The sequence below is a fragment of the Ranitomeya variabilis genome, chromosome 6 (genome assembly GCF_051348905.1).
Source record: "Ranitomeya variabilis isolate aRanVar5 chromosome 6, aRanVar5.hap1, whole genome shotgun sequence".
NCBI classification, from domain to species: domain Eukaryota; kingdom Metazoa; phylum Chordata; class Amphibia; order Anura; family Dendrobatidae; genus Ranitomeya; species Ranitomeya variabilis.
In genome coordinates, this window is record NC_135237.1 from 182,267,082 (window position 1) to 182,282,564 (window position 15,483).

Consider the following 15,483-nt stretch of genomic DNA (forward strand, 5'->3'; position numbering starts at 1 on the left):
AAGCAGCAGTTTCAGACAATTCTTCACATTAGCTAATGGAATTGTAGCTACTTTGCGAAGATATGCCTCATCAACTACAAAGAATCAAAGCCAGAGGCAACTAAACTATGAAAGCGTAAGTTACATAAGAAAAATAGTAAGTGCAATCTTCAACTGCGTGGCATGGGCATAAAATGCCATACAATTGACTAATTTAATATCAGTCCTGTACTATATCATAGGCAATTATATTAAAATTATATTTGCAGAAAACATCAACCGGCTTTTATTGCCAAAGCGAGGATGCTTGACCTGCTCTTCATACGCTAACATGGCTGAATCACTTCATTTATTCACCAGGCACGCTACGACAGCGGCATCTTACCAGCTGGCTCAACACACAGACACTTTTCTGCACAGTTTCCCGGGTAACATCGGCCTGACGAACTTTCAAGGTCTGGAAAACACAGAACTGATTACAGCAAAGGCTGCAAGGAATGAGCAGAACAGCAAAAGATGACAACATAAGAACATAATGTAATTATATAGGAAAAGCTGATTACATACAGAGTATCACCTCTAAAGGAAGCTAGTATTACAACTTCCCCTTCACCCCCAAGGGTGGTTTGCACGTTAATGACCGGGCCAATTTTTACAATTCTGACCACTGTCCCTTTATGAGGCTATAACTCTGGAACGCTTTGACGGATCTTGGCGATTCTGACATTGTTTTCTCGTGACATATTGTACTTCATGTTAGTGGTAAAATTTATTCGATATAACTTGCGTTTATTTGTGAAAAAAATGGAAATTTGGCGAAAATTTTGAAAATTTTGCAATTTTCCAACTTTGAATTTTTATGCCCTTAAATCACAGACATATGTCACGCAAAATACTTAATAAGTAACATTTCCCACATGTCTACTTTACATCAGTACAATTTTGGAACCAAAATTTTTTTTTGTGACGGAGTTATAAGGGTTAAAAGTTGACCAGCAATTTCTCATTTTTACAACACCATTTTTTTTTTAGGGACCACATCTCATTTGAAGTCATTTTGAGGGGTCTATATGATAGAAAATACTCAAGTGTGACACCATTCTAAAAACTGCACCCCTCAAGGTGCTCAAAACCACATTCAAGAAGTTTATTAACCCTTCAGGTGTTTCACAGGAATTTTTGGAATGTTTAAATAAAAATGAACATTTAACTTTTTTTCACACAAAATTTATTTCAGCTCCAATTTGATTTATTTTACCAAGGGTAACAGGAGAAAATGGACCCCCAAAGTTGTTGTACAATTTGTCCTGAGTACGCTGATACCCCATATGTGGGGGTAAACCACTGTTTGGGCGTATGGCAGAGCTTGGAAGGAAAGGAGCGCCATTTGACTTTTCAATGCAAAATTGACTGGAATTGAGATGGGACGCCATGTTGCGTTTGGAGAGCCCCTGATGTGCCTAAACACTGAAACCCCCTACAAGTGACACCATTTTGGAAAGTAGACCCCCTAAGGAACTTATCTTGATGTGTGGTGAGCACTTTGACCCACCAAGTGCTTCACAGAAGTTTATAATGCAGAGCCGTAAAAATAAAAAATCATATTTTTTCACAAAAATGATCTTTTCGCCCCCAATTTTTTATTTTCCCAAGGGTAAAAGAAGAAATTGGACCCCAAAAAATGTTGTGCAATTTGTCCTGAGTACGCTGATACCCCATATGTGGGTGTAAACCATTGTTTGGGCGCATGGCAGAGCTTGGAAGGGAAGGAGCGCCATTTGACTTTTCAATGCAAAATTGACTGGAATTGAGATGGGACGCCATGTTGCGTTTGGAGAGCCCCTGATGTGCCTAAACATTGAAACTCCCTACAAGTGACACCATTTTGGAAAGTAGACCCCCTAAGGAACTTATCTAGATGTGTGGTGAGCACTTTGACCCACCAAGTGCTTCACAGAAGTTTATAATGCAGAGCCGTGAAAATAAAAAATCATATTTTTTCACAAAAATGATCTTTTCGCCCCCAGTTTTGTATTTTCACAAGGGTAACAGGATAAATTAGACCCCAAAAGTTGTTGTCCAATTTGTCCTGAGTACGCTGATACCCCATATGTGGGGGGGAACCACTGTTTGGGTGCATGACAGAGCTCGGAAGGGAAGGAGCGCCATTTGGAATGCAGCCTTAAATGGATTGGTCTGCAGGCGTCACGTTGCATTTGCAGAGCCCCTGATGTACCCAAACAGTACAAACCCCCCACAAGTAACCCCATATTGGAAACTAGACCTCCCAAGGAACTTATCTAGATGTGTTGTGAGAACTTTGAACCCCCAAGTGTTTCACTACAGTTTATAACGCAGAGCCGTGAAAATAAAACATCTTTTTTTTCCCACAAAAATGATTTTTAGCCCCCCAAATTTTTATTTTCCTAAGGATAACAAGAGAACTTGGACCCCAGAAGTTGAAGTTGTTGTTCAATTTGTCCCGAGTACGCTGATAACACATATGTTGGGGTAAACCCCTTTTTGGGCGCACGGGAGAGCTCGGAAGGGAAGGAGCACTGTTTTACTTTTTCAACGCAGAATTGGCTGGAATTGAGATTGGACGCCATGTCGCGCTTGGAGAGCCCCTGATGTGCCTGGACAGTGGAAACTCCCCAATTCTACCTGAAACCCTAACCCAAACACACCCCTAACCCTAATCCCAACGGTAACCCTAACCACACCCCTAGCCCTGACACACCCATAATTCTAATCCCAACCCTAATCCAAACGTAAATGTAATCCAAACCCTAACCCTAACTTTAGCCCCAACCCTAACTTTAGCCCCAACCCTAACTTTAGCCCCAACCCTAGCCCTAACCCTACCCCTAAACGTGACTGAAATACGTGGCACTGAAATACGTGGCACTGAAATACGTGGCACTGAAATACGTGGCACTGAAATACGTGGCACTGAAATACGTGGCACTGAAATATGTGATACGTGGCACTTAAATATGTGATACGTGGCACTTAAATACGTGGCACTGAAATACGTGATACGTGGCACTTAAATACGTGGCACTGAAACACGTGGCACTGAAATACGTGATACGTGGCACTGAAATACGTGGCACTGAAATACGTGGCACTGAAATACGTGGCACTTAAATACGTGGCACTAAAATACGTGGTACTAAAATACGTGCAACTGAAATACGTGGTACTAAAATACGTGCAACTGAAATACGTGGTACTAAAATATGTGGCACTGAAATACGTGATACGTGGCACTGAAATCCGTGATACGTGGCACTGAAACACGTGGTACTGAAATACGTGATACGTGGCACTGAAATACGTGGCACTGAAATACGTGGCACTGAAATACGTGGCACTGAAATACGTGGCACTGAAATACGTGGCACTATGACTGTCAGAAAATGTTCATTAAACGGTTAGGCTAAGTTCACACTAGCGTTGTGCGCCGCTGCGTCGGCGACGCAACGCACAACGCACGCAAAAACGCGGCAAAACGCACGCAAAAACGCTGCGTTTTGCGACGCATGCGTCGGTTTTTGCCGAAAATCGGACGCAAGAAAAATGCAACTTGTTGCGTTTTCTTGGTCCGACGCTTGCGGCAAAAAAGACGCATGTGTGGCACAACGCAACAAAAAAAAAACGCATGCGTCCCCAATGTTAAGTATAGGGGGCGCATGACGCATGCGTCGCCGCTGCGTCGCCGACGCACATTAGCTTAACGCTAATGTGAACGTAGCCTTAGGGGTGAGGTTAGGGGTAGAGTTAGGGTTAGGGTTTGGATCCCTTGATCACCTTGATGGTGGTGGGTGGCTTTTCAGTGTGTTTTCTGTTTTTTTTCGATAAAAATGCATGCGTTTTTAACGCAAACAAACGCATGTGCTTAAAAACGCAAGAAAATACTGCAGGTTGTATTTCTGAAAATAAACGCATGCAGAAAAAAACCGCATGTGTTTGAAAACGCGACCAAACGCGTACAAAAAAACCGCATGCGTTTTCAATGTTAAATATAAGGAAAAAACGCATGCGTTTTTTTGTGCAAAAAACGCTGCAGACAAAAACGCAAGTGTGAAACCAGCGACGCTTTTTATAGCAAAAAAGTTTTTGCGTCTCCACATTTTGAGACCTATAATTTTTCCACATTTTGCTCCACAGAGTCATGTGAGGTCTTGTTTTTTGCGGGACGAGTTGACGTTTTTATTGGTCACATTTTCGGACACGTGACCGTTTTTGATCGCTTTTTATTCCGATTTTTGTGAGGCAGAATGACCAAAAACCTGCTATTCATGAATTTCTTTTGGGAGAGGCGTTTATACCGTTCCGCATTTGGTAAAATTGATAAAGCAGTTTTATTCTTCGGGTCAGTACGATTACAGCGATATCTCATTTATATCATTTTTTTATGTTTTGGCGCTTTTATACGATAAAAACTATTTCATAGAAAAAATAATTATTTTGGTATCGCTTTATTCTCAGGACTATAACTTTTTTATTTTTTTGCTGATGATGCTGTATGGTGGCTCGTTTTTTGCGGGACAAGATGACGTTTTCAGCGGTACCATGGATATTTATATCAGTCTTTTTGATCGCGTGTTATTCCACTTTTTGTTCGGCGGTATGGTAATAAAGCGTTGTTTTTTGCCTCGTTTTTTTTTTTTTTTTTCTTACGGTGTTTACTGAAGGGGTTAACTAGTGGGGCAGTTTTATAGGTTGGGTCGTTACGGACGCGGCGATACTAAATATGTGTACTTTTATTGTTTTTTTTTTTTATTTAGATAAAGAAATGTATTTATGGGAATAATATATATTTTTTTTTTATTATTTATTTAGGAATTTTTTTTTTTTTTTTTTTACACATGTGGAAAAAATTTTTTTTTACTTTTTTACTTTGTCCCGGGGGGGACAATACAGATCATTGATCTGGCAGTGTGCACAGCACTCTGCCAGATCGACGATCTGCTGTGCAGGGCTGCAGGCTTACCAAGTGTCTGCTCTGAGCAGGCACTCGGTAAGCCACCTCCCTCCCTGCAGGACCCGGATGCCGCGGCCATCTTGGATCCGGGACCTGCAGCCAGGAAGGAGGTAGGAGACCCTCGCAGCAACGCGATCACATCGCGTTGCTCCGGGGGTCTCAGGGAAGCCCGCAGGGAGCCCCCTCCCTGCGCGATGCTTCCCTATACCGCCGGTACACTGCGATCATGTTTGATCGCGGTGTGCCGGGGGTTAATGTGCCGGGGGCGGTCCATGACCGCTCCTGGCACATAGTGCCGGATGTCAGCTGCGATAGGCAGCTGACACCCGGCCGCGATCGGCCGCGCTCCCCCCGTGAGCGCGGCCGATCGCGTATGACGTACTATCCCGTCGGTGGTCATACGGGCCCACCCCACCTCGACGGGATAGTACGTCTGATGTCAGGAAGGGGTTAATGCGTCCACTGAATGGGATTTTTTTTTGTCATCTCATATCGTGAGCACTTGTCAAATATTTAGAAATTCTGACATGGTCACTCCTGGTAAGGGCTAAAGTCTGTAAAAATGACAAGTATGAATAAGTTTTACATGCTGGAATACAGTAAATTGGTGTTGAGCCGAGCAATACCTTTGCTTCAATCTGTCTGTAGCAAGAAACGCCATAAACGGTCTTCCGCTCTCCGCTTCTTGGCGGGAGGTGAAAAAACACAGCATCTATGAAAGTAAATACAGAAAATTCATGCACAGGTCAAGGTGAAAAAAAAATCAATTCTGAGATAGTGCGGTTACTGAACATCACCTGATGGTCTGCGGAGGCTAACTATTGGTATAGATCTGGAGAAATCAAGTTCTCCTCAACTTTGGAGTATAAAAGTAAACTTCACATGATGCAGATTTTGTTGCCGAGATTTTGTCAACTGAAAATCAGGTTTATTCAACTGAATGCGATAGCAAAAGCTGAATCTTGTGAATTTACTCTAAAGCTCTGCTCATACTGTCCTGCTCATTGTTATTGGCACCCATGCAGTCTAAGTACATAATGTGGAATATCTCCTGAAAAAAAAAAGAATCAAGTAAAAAAAAGAGCAAATGATAAGCAATAATTTAAAACAAAACAATGCGAGGGGAAAATAGAGAAATCTAAAGCTTGCTTGCACAGTATATGGGATTCAGAGCACAATGCATCTTTCTAGCTAATCCTACAAGTTCATACTTTTTAGTATAACCTGGCACACTTTACTATTAAAATAAAAACAAGCATAATAAAACTGGGCATTGTCATACCTTCTTGGAAGTTGTGTGCACCATCCGGTAATGCCAAAAATGGTAGGTATTTCCATTCCTCTGGTAAGACATGGCTGTCGTGTCCCTCTCCCGAAATCAAAGGAGGGTAAGAAAATTCCACCTGATAAAAAATAAAAATTGATTTCCACTTACTGGTTTCTAATTTACTGCTGAGGGTCATCTCACCCCTTAATGACCGCCAATACATCTTTTAACTGACCTGAGATATAAGAGACTAGAATCCCCATACAGCTGACAATCCAGCAGCTCTCGGCTGGACACTATAGCTGACAACTTGCTGCATCAGCCACGATCAGTATTTGCACTGTCCAAATCTGTTTAACCCCTTAGATGCTGCTGTCAGTAGTGACAACATCATTATAAATGGTTAACAGAGTGTGGGGGCTCCCTCTATATCCAAATTGGTGCCCTCAGATCATGATTGTGTGGTCCTGATGTTTGCCATGGCAATTCATGACCAAATAGCGGCCTCAGAGTCTGACGGCTGTAGTAATCTGTTCAGAAGTTAGCAGCATTTAGGTGGTAAAAAAAAACAAATTTTCATTTCTGTCATGCCACTTTGCATTAATTCCTGTAAAGCACCTGAAGGGTTAATAAACTACCTGACTGCAGTTTTCAATACGTCAGGGGGTGCCGATTTAAAAATGGTATCACGTTTGGGGGTTTCCCAATATATGAGACCCCTAAAGGCACTTCAAACATGGATAAGTCTCTAAAAAAATAAATTTTGGAAATTTCCTTGAAAAAATGAAAAATTACTGCTACATTTTTAATCCTCCTAAAATGCTAACAAAATAAAATAACATTTTACAAATGGTGCTGATGTAAAGCCGACATGTGGGAAATGTTATTTATTAATGGTTTGCTATGATATGGCCATCTGGATTAAAGGGATAATCATTCAAATTTTGAAAATTGCTAATTTTTTAACATTTTTCTCAAATTTTTGATATTTTTTATAAATAAACACTAAACATATTGACCTAAATTTACTATTATCATAAAGTATAATGTGTCACGAAAAAATAATCTCAAAATCACTGGGATTTGTTGAAGCGTTGCAGAGTTATTACCACATAAAGTGACACTGGTCAGATTTCAAAAATTTGGCTCCGTCACTAAGGGGTTAAACATGGCTTGTATTTTAAAATGACCGTTTCCAGTCAGGCAGCTACCTTCACTTAAAGGACTAGAAATACCTGATTGGGAACAAATGGACAGGACAACACAGCAATTGGCTGGACATGCACCAAATATTTTCTACCCTCTCTCTATTAAAGTCCTTTGTTATCAACGGGATTCTTTTTGTCCTATCTAGATAGAAAGACATTACACATTTCCAGAACAGAGTATGGATTTTAGGAGAAATTTACCTCAGAAATCCATACGGTTTTCCAGATTTTTTTTGTAATTTTTAAAAAAGCCGTTTTGGGGAAAAAAACAATCAAAAATTTCCTGTATAAACAGCAATGTGGTTTTCCATTAAAATTGAAAGGAAACTTCTTCAAAGAGCATTTGAGGCAGTTTTTGATTTGTGAACATCAAATAAACTGTGGACATAAGCTAAGGGCTCTTTTAGATGAGCGTATTAGACACAAGTGTCCTGTGTAAAAGAAAAAAGAAAACAAACAAATGAATAGCACACAGCCCATTAGGGCAGTTTTTTTTTCACTCGGACAGAGTGTCCCTATAAAAACATAAGAGAAAATAGAATTACGGTAGACTTTACTAAGAACCATCTAGAACAGCACCACAGGGGGATGTCAACCCACCCTAATAGGGACAGGAAACACAGAGGTCAAATAGCCCTTCCCACATCCCCTCTCCAGAGTTTTCTAAAGGACTACAAAAGTTTTGAATGCTACAAATAATATTTATCACCAAATTCAAAGTAATGCAAGAAATAACTAAGGAAAGGGTGGGAATAACCCGTGCAGTCATAGAGGGTTCATAGAAACAAAAATTATCGCCAAGTATATGGTAATTCTATAATCTCAAATCGCCCTCTATGACAGCATCACAGAAGAAATACCAAAGAGTAACTTTAGGGAGGGACAATAGTCTGGAACACTTTTCTCCCAAAGGCTAACTCTTTGTTGGTTCTGCAGATCTGTTCAATGGAAGCGCTTGCCTTCTTAGCCCAGGAGACAGATAGAGCCATAGTGGAGTGAGCTGTAAATCTTTCCGGGGGCAAGAGATTCTGGTTCCGGAATGTCTTGCAAATTGCCATCTTGATCTAGTTAGCAATAGTTCTTTTTCAGATTTTCTTCCCTTTATTTTGACCACAGTGCTTGATAAAGACATTCTGATCCTTCCTCCAAGATTGTGCTTGTTGAAGGTAGTGGATAGTGGAAGACCACTCATAGTACATCTAGGTAATGGAATTCCTCTTCTTTACCATTTGTTGGCAAAAGGAAGGAAGACTGATTTCCTGTGATCTCTGGAAATCTGACACTACTTTGGGCATAAAGGATTGGTCCAGTTGTAGTACAAAGGCCCCGTCTCACATAGCGAGATCGCTAGCGAGATCGCTGCTGAGTCACAAGTTTTGTGACGCAACAGCGACCTCCATAGCGATCTCGCTATGTGTGACACGTACCAGCGATCAGGCCCCTGCTGCGAGATCGCTGGTCGTGTCGGAATGGCCTGGACCTTTTTTTGGTCGTTGAGGCCCCGCTGACATCGCTGAATCGGTGTGTGTGACACCGATCCAGCGATGTCTTCACTGGTAACCAGGGTAAACATCGGGTTACTAAGCGCAGGGCCGCGCTTAGTAACCCGATGTTTACCCTGGTTACCAGCGTAAATGTAAAAAAAAACAAACAGTACATACTCGCCTTCTGATGTCCGTCAGGTCCCTCGCCGTCTGCTTCCTGCTCTCACTGACTCCCGGCCGTACAGTGAGAAGTGAGAGCACAGCAGTGACGTCACCGCTGCGCTCTGCTCTCACTGTACGGCGGCTCAGTCAGAGCGGGAAGCAGACGGCAAGGGACCTGGACACCGAAAGGCGAGTATGTAGTGTTTGTTTTTTTTGGTAACCAGGGTAAACATCGGGTTACTAAGCGCGGCCCTGCGCTTAGTAACCCGATGTTTACCCTGGTTACCCGGGTGCTGCAGGGGGACTTCGGCATCGTTGAAGACAGTTTCAACGATGCCGAAGTCGTTCCCCTGATCGTTGGTCGCTGGAGAGAGCTGTCTGTGTGACAGCTCCCCAGCGACCACACAACGACTTACCAACGATCACGGCCAGGTCGTATCGCTGGTCGTGATCGTTGGTAAATCGCTTAGTGAGACGGGGCCTTAATTCTATTGTCCAGAATACTCAAGTAGGGTTCTTTGAGAGGGCCTGAAGTTCACTCACTCTTCCAGGACAGTTTGTCTAGCTCTATCGAGGACATGAGTTCACACGGAGACAGTGTCAGACCCTTGAGGACGTTATTTACAGTGGGTACAGAAAGTATTCACATCTCTTTAAAAATTTTCACTCTGTTTTATTGCAGCCATTAGGTAAATTCCAAAAAAGTTCATTTTTTTTCTCATTAATGTACACTCTGCACCCTATCTCGACTGAAAAACAAAACAAAAAACAAATGTAGTAATTTTTGCAAATTTATTAAAAAAGAAAAACTGAAATATCACATGGTCATAAGTATTCAGACCCTTTGCTCAGACATTCATATTTAAGTCACATGCTGTCCATTTCCTTGTGATCCTCTCTCCTTGGAATGGTTGCACTCCTTCATTGTAGTCCAGCTGTGTTTAATTAAACTGATAGGAAACCAGTGGCCTTCTGGAGAAGAGGTAAAGAAGCCAAAATATCCTCTCTGGGAGTTCACTTCCTAAGGATCTTCTAGCTGATCTAGGCATCGGGGCATACTGTAGATCATGCTACACACGTAGAGACAACATTTGTCTTCAGCAGAGCAGCCGAAGTCTCCCATGATTTTATTAGCAAACTATCTTCTGCTCTAAAAGATCCTTAAGCTGAGAAAAATCTTCAAATGGCAAAGTGGTTTTCCTAGCCACTCTTAACTACTTGTATGTCAACCTTTGGTATTTCAGACCAAAATTTAGAAATGTCTTAATCTACAGGGAACCTGTCTTTTAGTTCGCCAGGAATACTTTGCCGCTTCTCAGGCGATTCCACTACTCCAGGATTAGGTTTTGGATATTTTCATACATGTGAAATAACATTATCTTTTTTGAACAGAGGCCCCCAAACATTTCTTCCTGAACCATTTGGATGGTCTTCTCTACTTCCATGGTACTCCTTACCAAAAGTAAGAAGTTCTTCCATATCTTTGGAAGAAAAATATTTTTATTTTCCTGGGTTACATCTGGGATGAACGTTAACCCCCTCTAATGGTTTTCCCAGTATAGACCAGATCGTCCTGTGAATCTGAGTCTAAGGGTATGTGCACACGTTCAGTAAATGCTGCAGGTTGGACACTGCGTACTTGCGCAGCGTCCAGCTGTTACAGCATAGTGGATGGGATTTCAAGAAACCCCATGCCCACTATAAGTGCTCAGACGCTTGTGGCTCACCTGCGGAGACGGACATGCTTTGCGTCTTTCCAGACCGCAGTATGTCTATTTATCTTGCGGATACGCGAGCCTCTGCAAGATATATTTCACCCATACAATGTATTGGATGATGTGAATCTGCACGGTTCAGTGAACACAAGCGGATTCCCCTGCGTTCAATAGGCGGCAGCAGACATGTGCTGTGTCTAAAGTGCTACCAATTCCTGAATGTGTGAACATACCCTAACTCGTCCTATAGGCCAATTTTGTTCTTGCACATATTGCATTTATGGCTTGTCACTTTAGTTTTACTCTTTGGTGCAGGATCCTTGCCCCCTGAAAGAGAAGGGAGGAGAAATAAGGCTACCATAACATATGACCACGGAGAGGGACCTACCAATGAGAGGAAGGGAAAAAAAAAAAGTGGAACGCAACCAGAGTCCGAAGTCACCTCAGGATGCCACACAGGAGAGGAAGAGGAGCAAGGCAAGGGAGCTCAGGGATGCCCCCCGACCACACACCATCCAACTTTATCCAGGATAAGCTGCAGCCTGGACTTCCTCTGCACCCCTCAACATATTCAAAACAGCTGTCAGTTTATTAACCATTCGGTTAATACGAAGTGGCATGACAGGAAGGAAAAATGTTATTTTTAACACCTAAATATCGCTACCTTCCAAACAGGCCACTATAGCTGGGAGACTAAGACTGTTAAGTGGCCATGAATTGCCATGGCAAATATCAGGACCACACAATCATAATCTCAGGGTGTTGATGGGGTTAAAGATTGAGCCTCCACACTGTTAACCATTTAGATGCCATAGTCACTATTGACCGCAGCATCTAAGGAGTTAAAAAGCCATTGTTGGTGCCAACAACAATCAATGGTAATACAGCAAGGTGTCAGCTATAGTGTACAGTGGACAGCTGCTACATTGTCACCAGTCAGGAGATGCTATTGTTTGATACCTGAGGTCAGTCAAAAGACATATTGGAGGTCACTAAGGGGTTAACACAAAGTAGGGGAAAGAACCTTTTGATAATCCATTATTTGGAAATGAAGGGTCCCATTGTTTTCTTCTCTGGTTTGGTTGCAGCAATGAGATGCAGCATTGGCCAGATCTTACAAACCAGTTATGATACTGACAACGAACTTAAACCTTTAGGTCACATTAACATTGCCATGGTTTGTACATTCAGTATCAGTGCCATGTTATAAAGAGCAGTTCTAGAATCTACATTTATATGCCTTTCATTGGCTTATGCTGCAGGATAGTAAAACATTCCTCGGGGTGAGCCTAAAGGTGATGGTTTCATTATACAAGAGATATAGTATGGCTGTATAGGGAACCTATGATTATCTGCAGAATGGAGTGATGCAGAGCAGAAGGAATACGAACACTTGATGACAAAACAAAAGGACAAGGAATCCAATGTCAGGACAGGTGGCAATTATGGAAATGTAACTGACAGCCTTTCCACCTGTTACTTAGGTAACTGAAGACCCCCCATGAGTTTGAAAAGAGAAATTATACAGAGTGCCCAGGGTTATATTCTTCATAGGCATTATTTAAAATAAATGAGGAGCTCAATTACATACAGACAGCGTTTATTTTCATGACTATAATCTAGAACAAATTTGTCTTCTACCACGACAGCTATAAGAGACACCATCTACATCAGTCACAAGCTATGTGATTCCTTCATGATGATGTTCTAGAAATAAAATGTAATTATGCATGCCTGTGAATAGCTGCAGAGTTCAGGTGACTTCAAAAGTGCATCATTGGATGCTTCTCTGATGATGTGCTCTTTTAGTCACCTGTTGACTTCTGAACAGAGAAGACAGTCACCAGCATAGGTATCAGGAGCAGCTGTTACTGAATCCACAGGAAAGCAACCTCCTTCAAGGGGTATTCTTTTGTTATGAAACGGATATAGTTAGTTGGACAGCATGAATATATGCAAGTTTTCAATTGACTTGCATTTTCTATCTGCTATCATTTTCCAGCAATGAAAGCTTTTATCTTATAGTACATAGCATACAGCTTCTAAATAGATAGACCACAAGAACCATGGCCCAGTGAGTGCAGCAGTTACATTCCAGGTTTAGGAGTTTACTCCTGAGATACCAGCAACCTCTCTCCAGCCTATTGAGTTTGATACAACAGTAAGCTGCTTCCCTTGCGGTCAGACTCTGATCTGGAGATGCTGTTGTCAGTCCTGCAAAAATCACTCCCCACACCCCATGGTGGGCAGTTTCCAGAGCAATACTCTTATTCACTGCTCACTTGAGCCATGCGCCATTTCAAAGGCATGGTTATCTCTATACGCAAATACAGTGGTAATAGGGTGGACTTGACCTGAAAAATCAAAAAGGCACAAGAAAACTCTGCATGTTGCAAGTTCAGCATAAAAGGGGCTGTTTCCAAGACATTCTTTTTCTAAACACTCCAATTACATGGACAGTTGCTTCAACAGCAATAACAATATATGATCTCAATTTTTCACAAATGCCAGACATTCGGCATTTTTCACATACAGTACATAAATACACACACACAATTTGTAACAGCATAAATATTCTGTTCCCCAGAAATGTTAACGGACTTGTGACATACACCGTTTGCACATAGTACTGTCTACTGACACCTCACGTGTTCGGTCATTGCTATGATTAGAGAACATACCGGTGTGGTCAGACTGGTTAAAGTCACTGCTAGCTTCATACCATTATGCGATATATATACACATACCTGATTAAGGTAGTATACCTATACGTAATCTGCCTATACAAGCTTTTGTATTAACAGATCAGTAAACAATGGATTGAATGCGAATACCCCGAGCAGCTGATCTAATACACTCATGAATTAAATACACAGCCCAGCAGTTTGAATTTAAATGGCGCAGACCAAAGGGCCAGTTCCTTCATTCCAGACACTGATTAGTGTACTTAGGGCTTTTAGTATATTTTTACAATGCTTTAGTTGCAGTTCTCGGAAAAGTGTACAGAAAAATACAGTAACATGAATTAAATGATCCAACAGATGTAAAACAAGTGGACAAACAGTCACACTTCTGAGTATAGGTAAAGTCTTTTTTTTTTCTACCCATTGCTAAAGCAGAAATGGAGTGTACGGAGAGATGTACGGTATAATTAAAGCCTTTACGAGTCTTTTGATCAATTCTATGTACCATGTGGATTGGGCCTTTACCACAAATAGGGAGCGAGATCCACCACATTAGGCTAAAATATTTTAATGGATTTAGGCTTCAACTTTGTCTTAGGAAATGTCTTAATTTTTCCACTAACATTCTGAAGACCAAGAAATATTTCATCGCCATATGAAAGCTATTAGCATGTCAAATCTAATTTAATACAAAGCCACTTAGCTATTATAAGCCATGAAGTGATCATATCACTTCTAAATACAATGTTACTATAACACAAATATGAAAGCTATTAGCATGTCAAATCTAATTTAATACAAAGCCACTTAGCTATTATAAGCCATGAAGTGATCATATCACTTCTAAATACAATGTTACTATAACACAAACTGTATAGTTGAGCATTTGCAGACAAGTGGCTTAGAAAAATTAGATGAAGGATTGCCAACTATATAATGTGTACGGAAATGTCCAGATTCTCCCCAATGGCAGATGTTGAAGTAAGAAGGATCGGACGTGTTGGATATTATGTATGGATTCTCCTAAAAGATAGCTTACATATAGGAGGTGACTAGAAGATGCTTACTCCTGTCTACCCAATAAAAACACATGAATGCACGAATGTGTCAGTTGTGCATGGGCATCAAAAGGAATAACCATATGACCACTTTATGTAAAATAAAAACTTGAATACATTTTCTAGGTAACCAAAATCTGTAACAAATTCATTAGTGTGGATAATCTCTCTATGGAAGGTACCAAAGTAAAAAGATTTCACATTGTGATATACTCACACTAATTCCAGCACATCAACCACACCAGTGTAAACTGTACACGTCTGAAGCAAGCCGGCGGTGTAAAGCCGGATAACTGGCAAAATTACAGCTGTAGCTTCACTGAAAATCCTGGAAAAGCCACAACTAAAGCTTTCCTTTCTATTTAATAAGGGCTAGGCTTTTGAACACTGGGAGGTCAGGGTCTTCTTTATGAAGCAATAGACATTACACATTATTTCAGCTCTTCCATTATTATAGAAGGAAGGTATGCAGTTACACTTGTTTCTAACAGGAACAAAAGAAAAAAGAAACTAAAAAAAAACAAACAGAAGGCCGTCAACCTGGCATCAGACGGATAGGCCATTATTTTCTTGGTTTTGCTCCCATGAAGAACTACGAAAATAAAAAAAATAAAAAAATACTGGAGTCAATTGAGATCCTGTATCTTCTATTGGCACTTGTTGCATGCAATTTATTTGCTCTTTGAAAAGAACTTTAAGGTGGGGAATAAAAGATAAGAAATGCATATGTGGACCCTGTGTGTTTTATCTATCTACACAACAGATTAGTTCAGGGAGATATTCCTAGTGACAGATTTGGTTTACAGGGGTATTCTCATCTGTGACAATTAGAACAGTGCCCCTTCTATGGTACCAAACAGTGCCTCTTAGGGCTCCTTTTCACTTGCGAGACATACGGCCGTGTCTCGCAGGTTAAAACCCTCCTCTGGCGCCGGC

At 41.2% G+C, this 15,483-nt stretch overlaps 1 protein-coding gene across 2 annotated transcripts in view; it reads right to left on the reverse strand.

Annotated features, from left to right (window-relative positions):
• The window catches only part of AVL9 (AVL9 cell migration associated), a 110,193-nt gene that overhangs the window by 48,753 nt on the left and 45,957 nt on the right, over positions 1 to 15,483 (reverse strand). For both annotated transcript variants that reach the window (XR_013216878.1, XM_077269300.1), the window contains exons 2-4: positions 6,252 to 6,372; positions 5,596 to 5,681; positions 365 to 436 (exon numbers count right to left, since the gene is read on the reverse strand). Coding sequence is in view for 1 of the 2 variants with exons in the window: in XM_077269300.1 (XP_077125415.1) it covers positions 365 to 436; positions 5,596 to 5,681; positions 6,252 to 6,372 (279 nt within the window). In the remaining variant the exon portion in view is untranslated. The remainder of the gene's footprint in view (positions 1 to 364; positions 437 to 5,595; positions 5,682 to 6,251; positions 6,373 to 15,483) is intronic.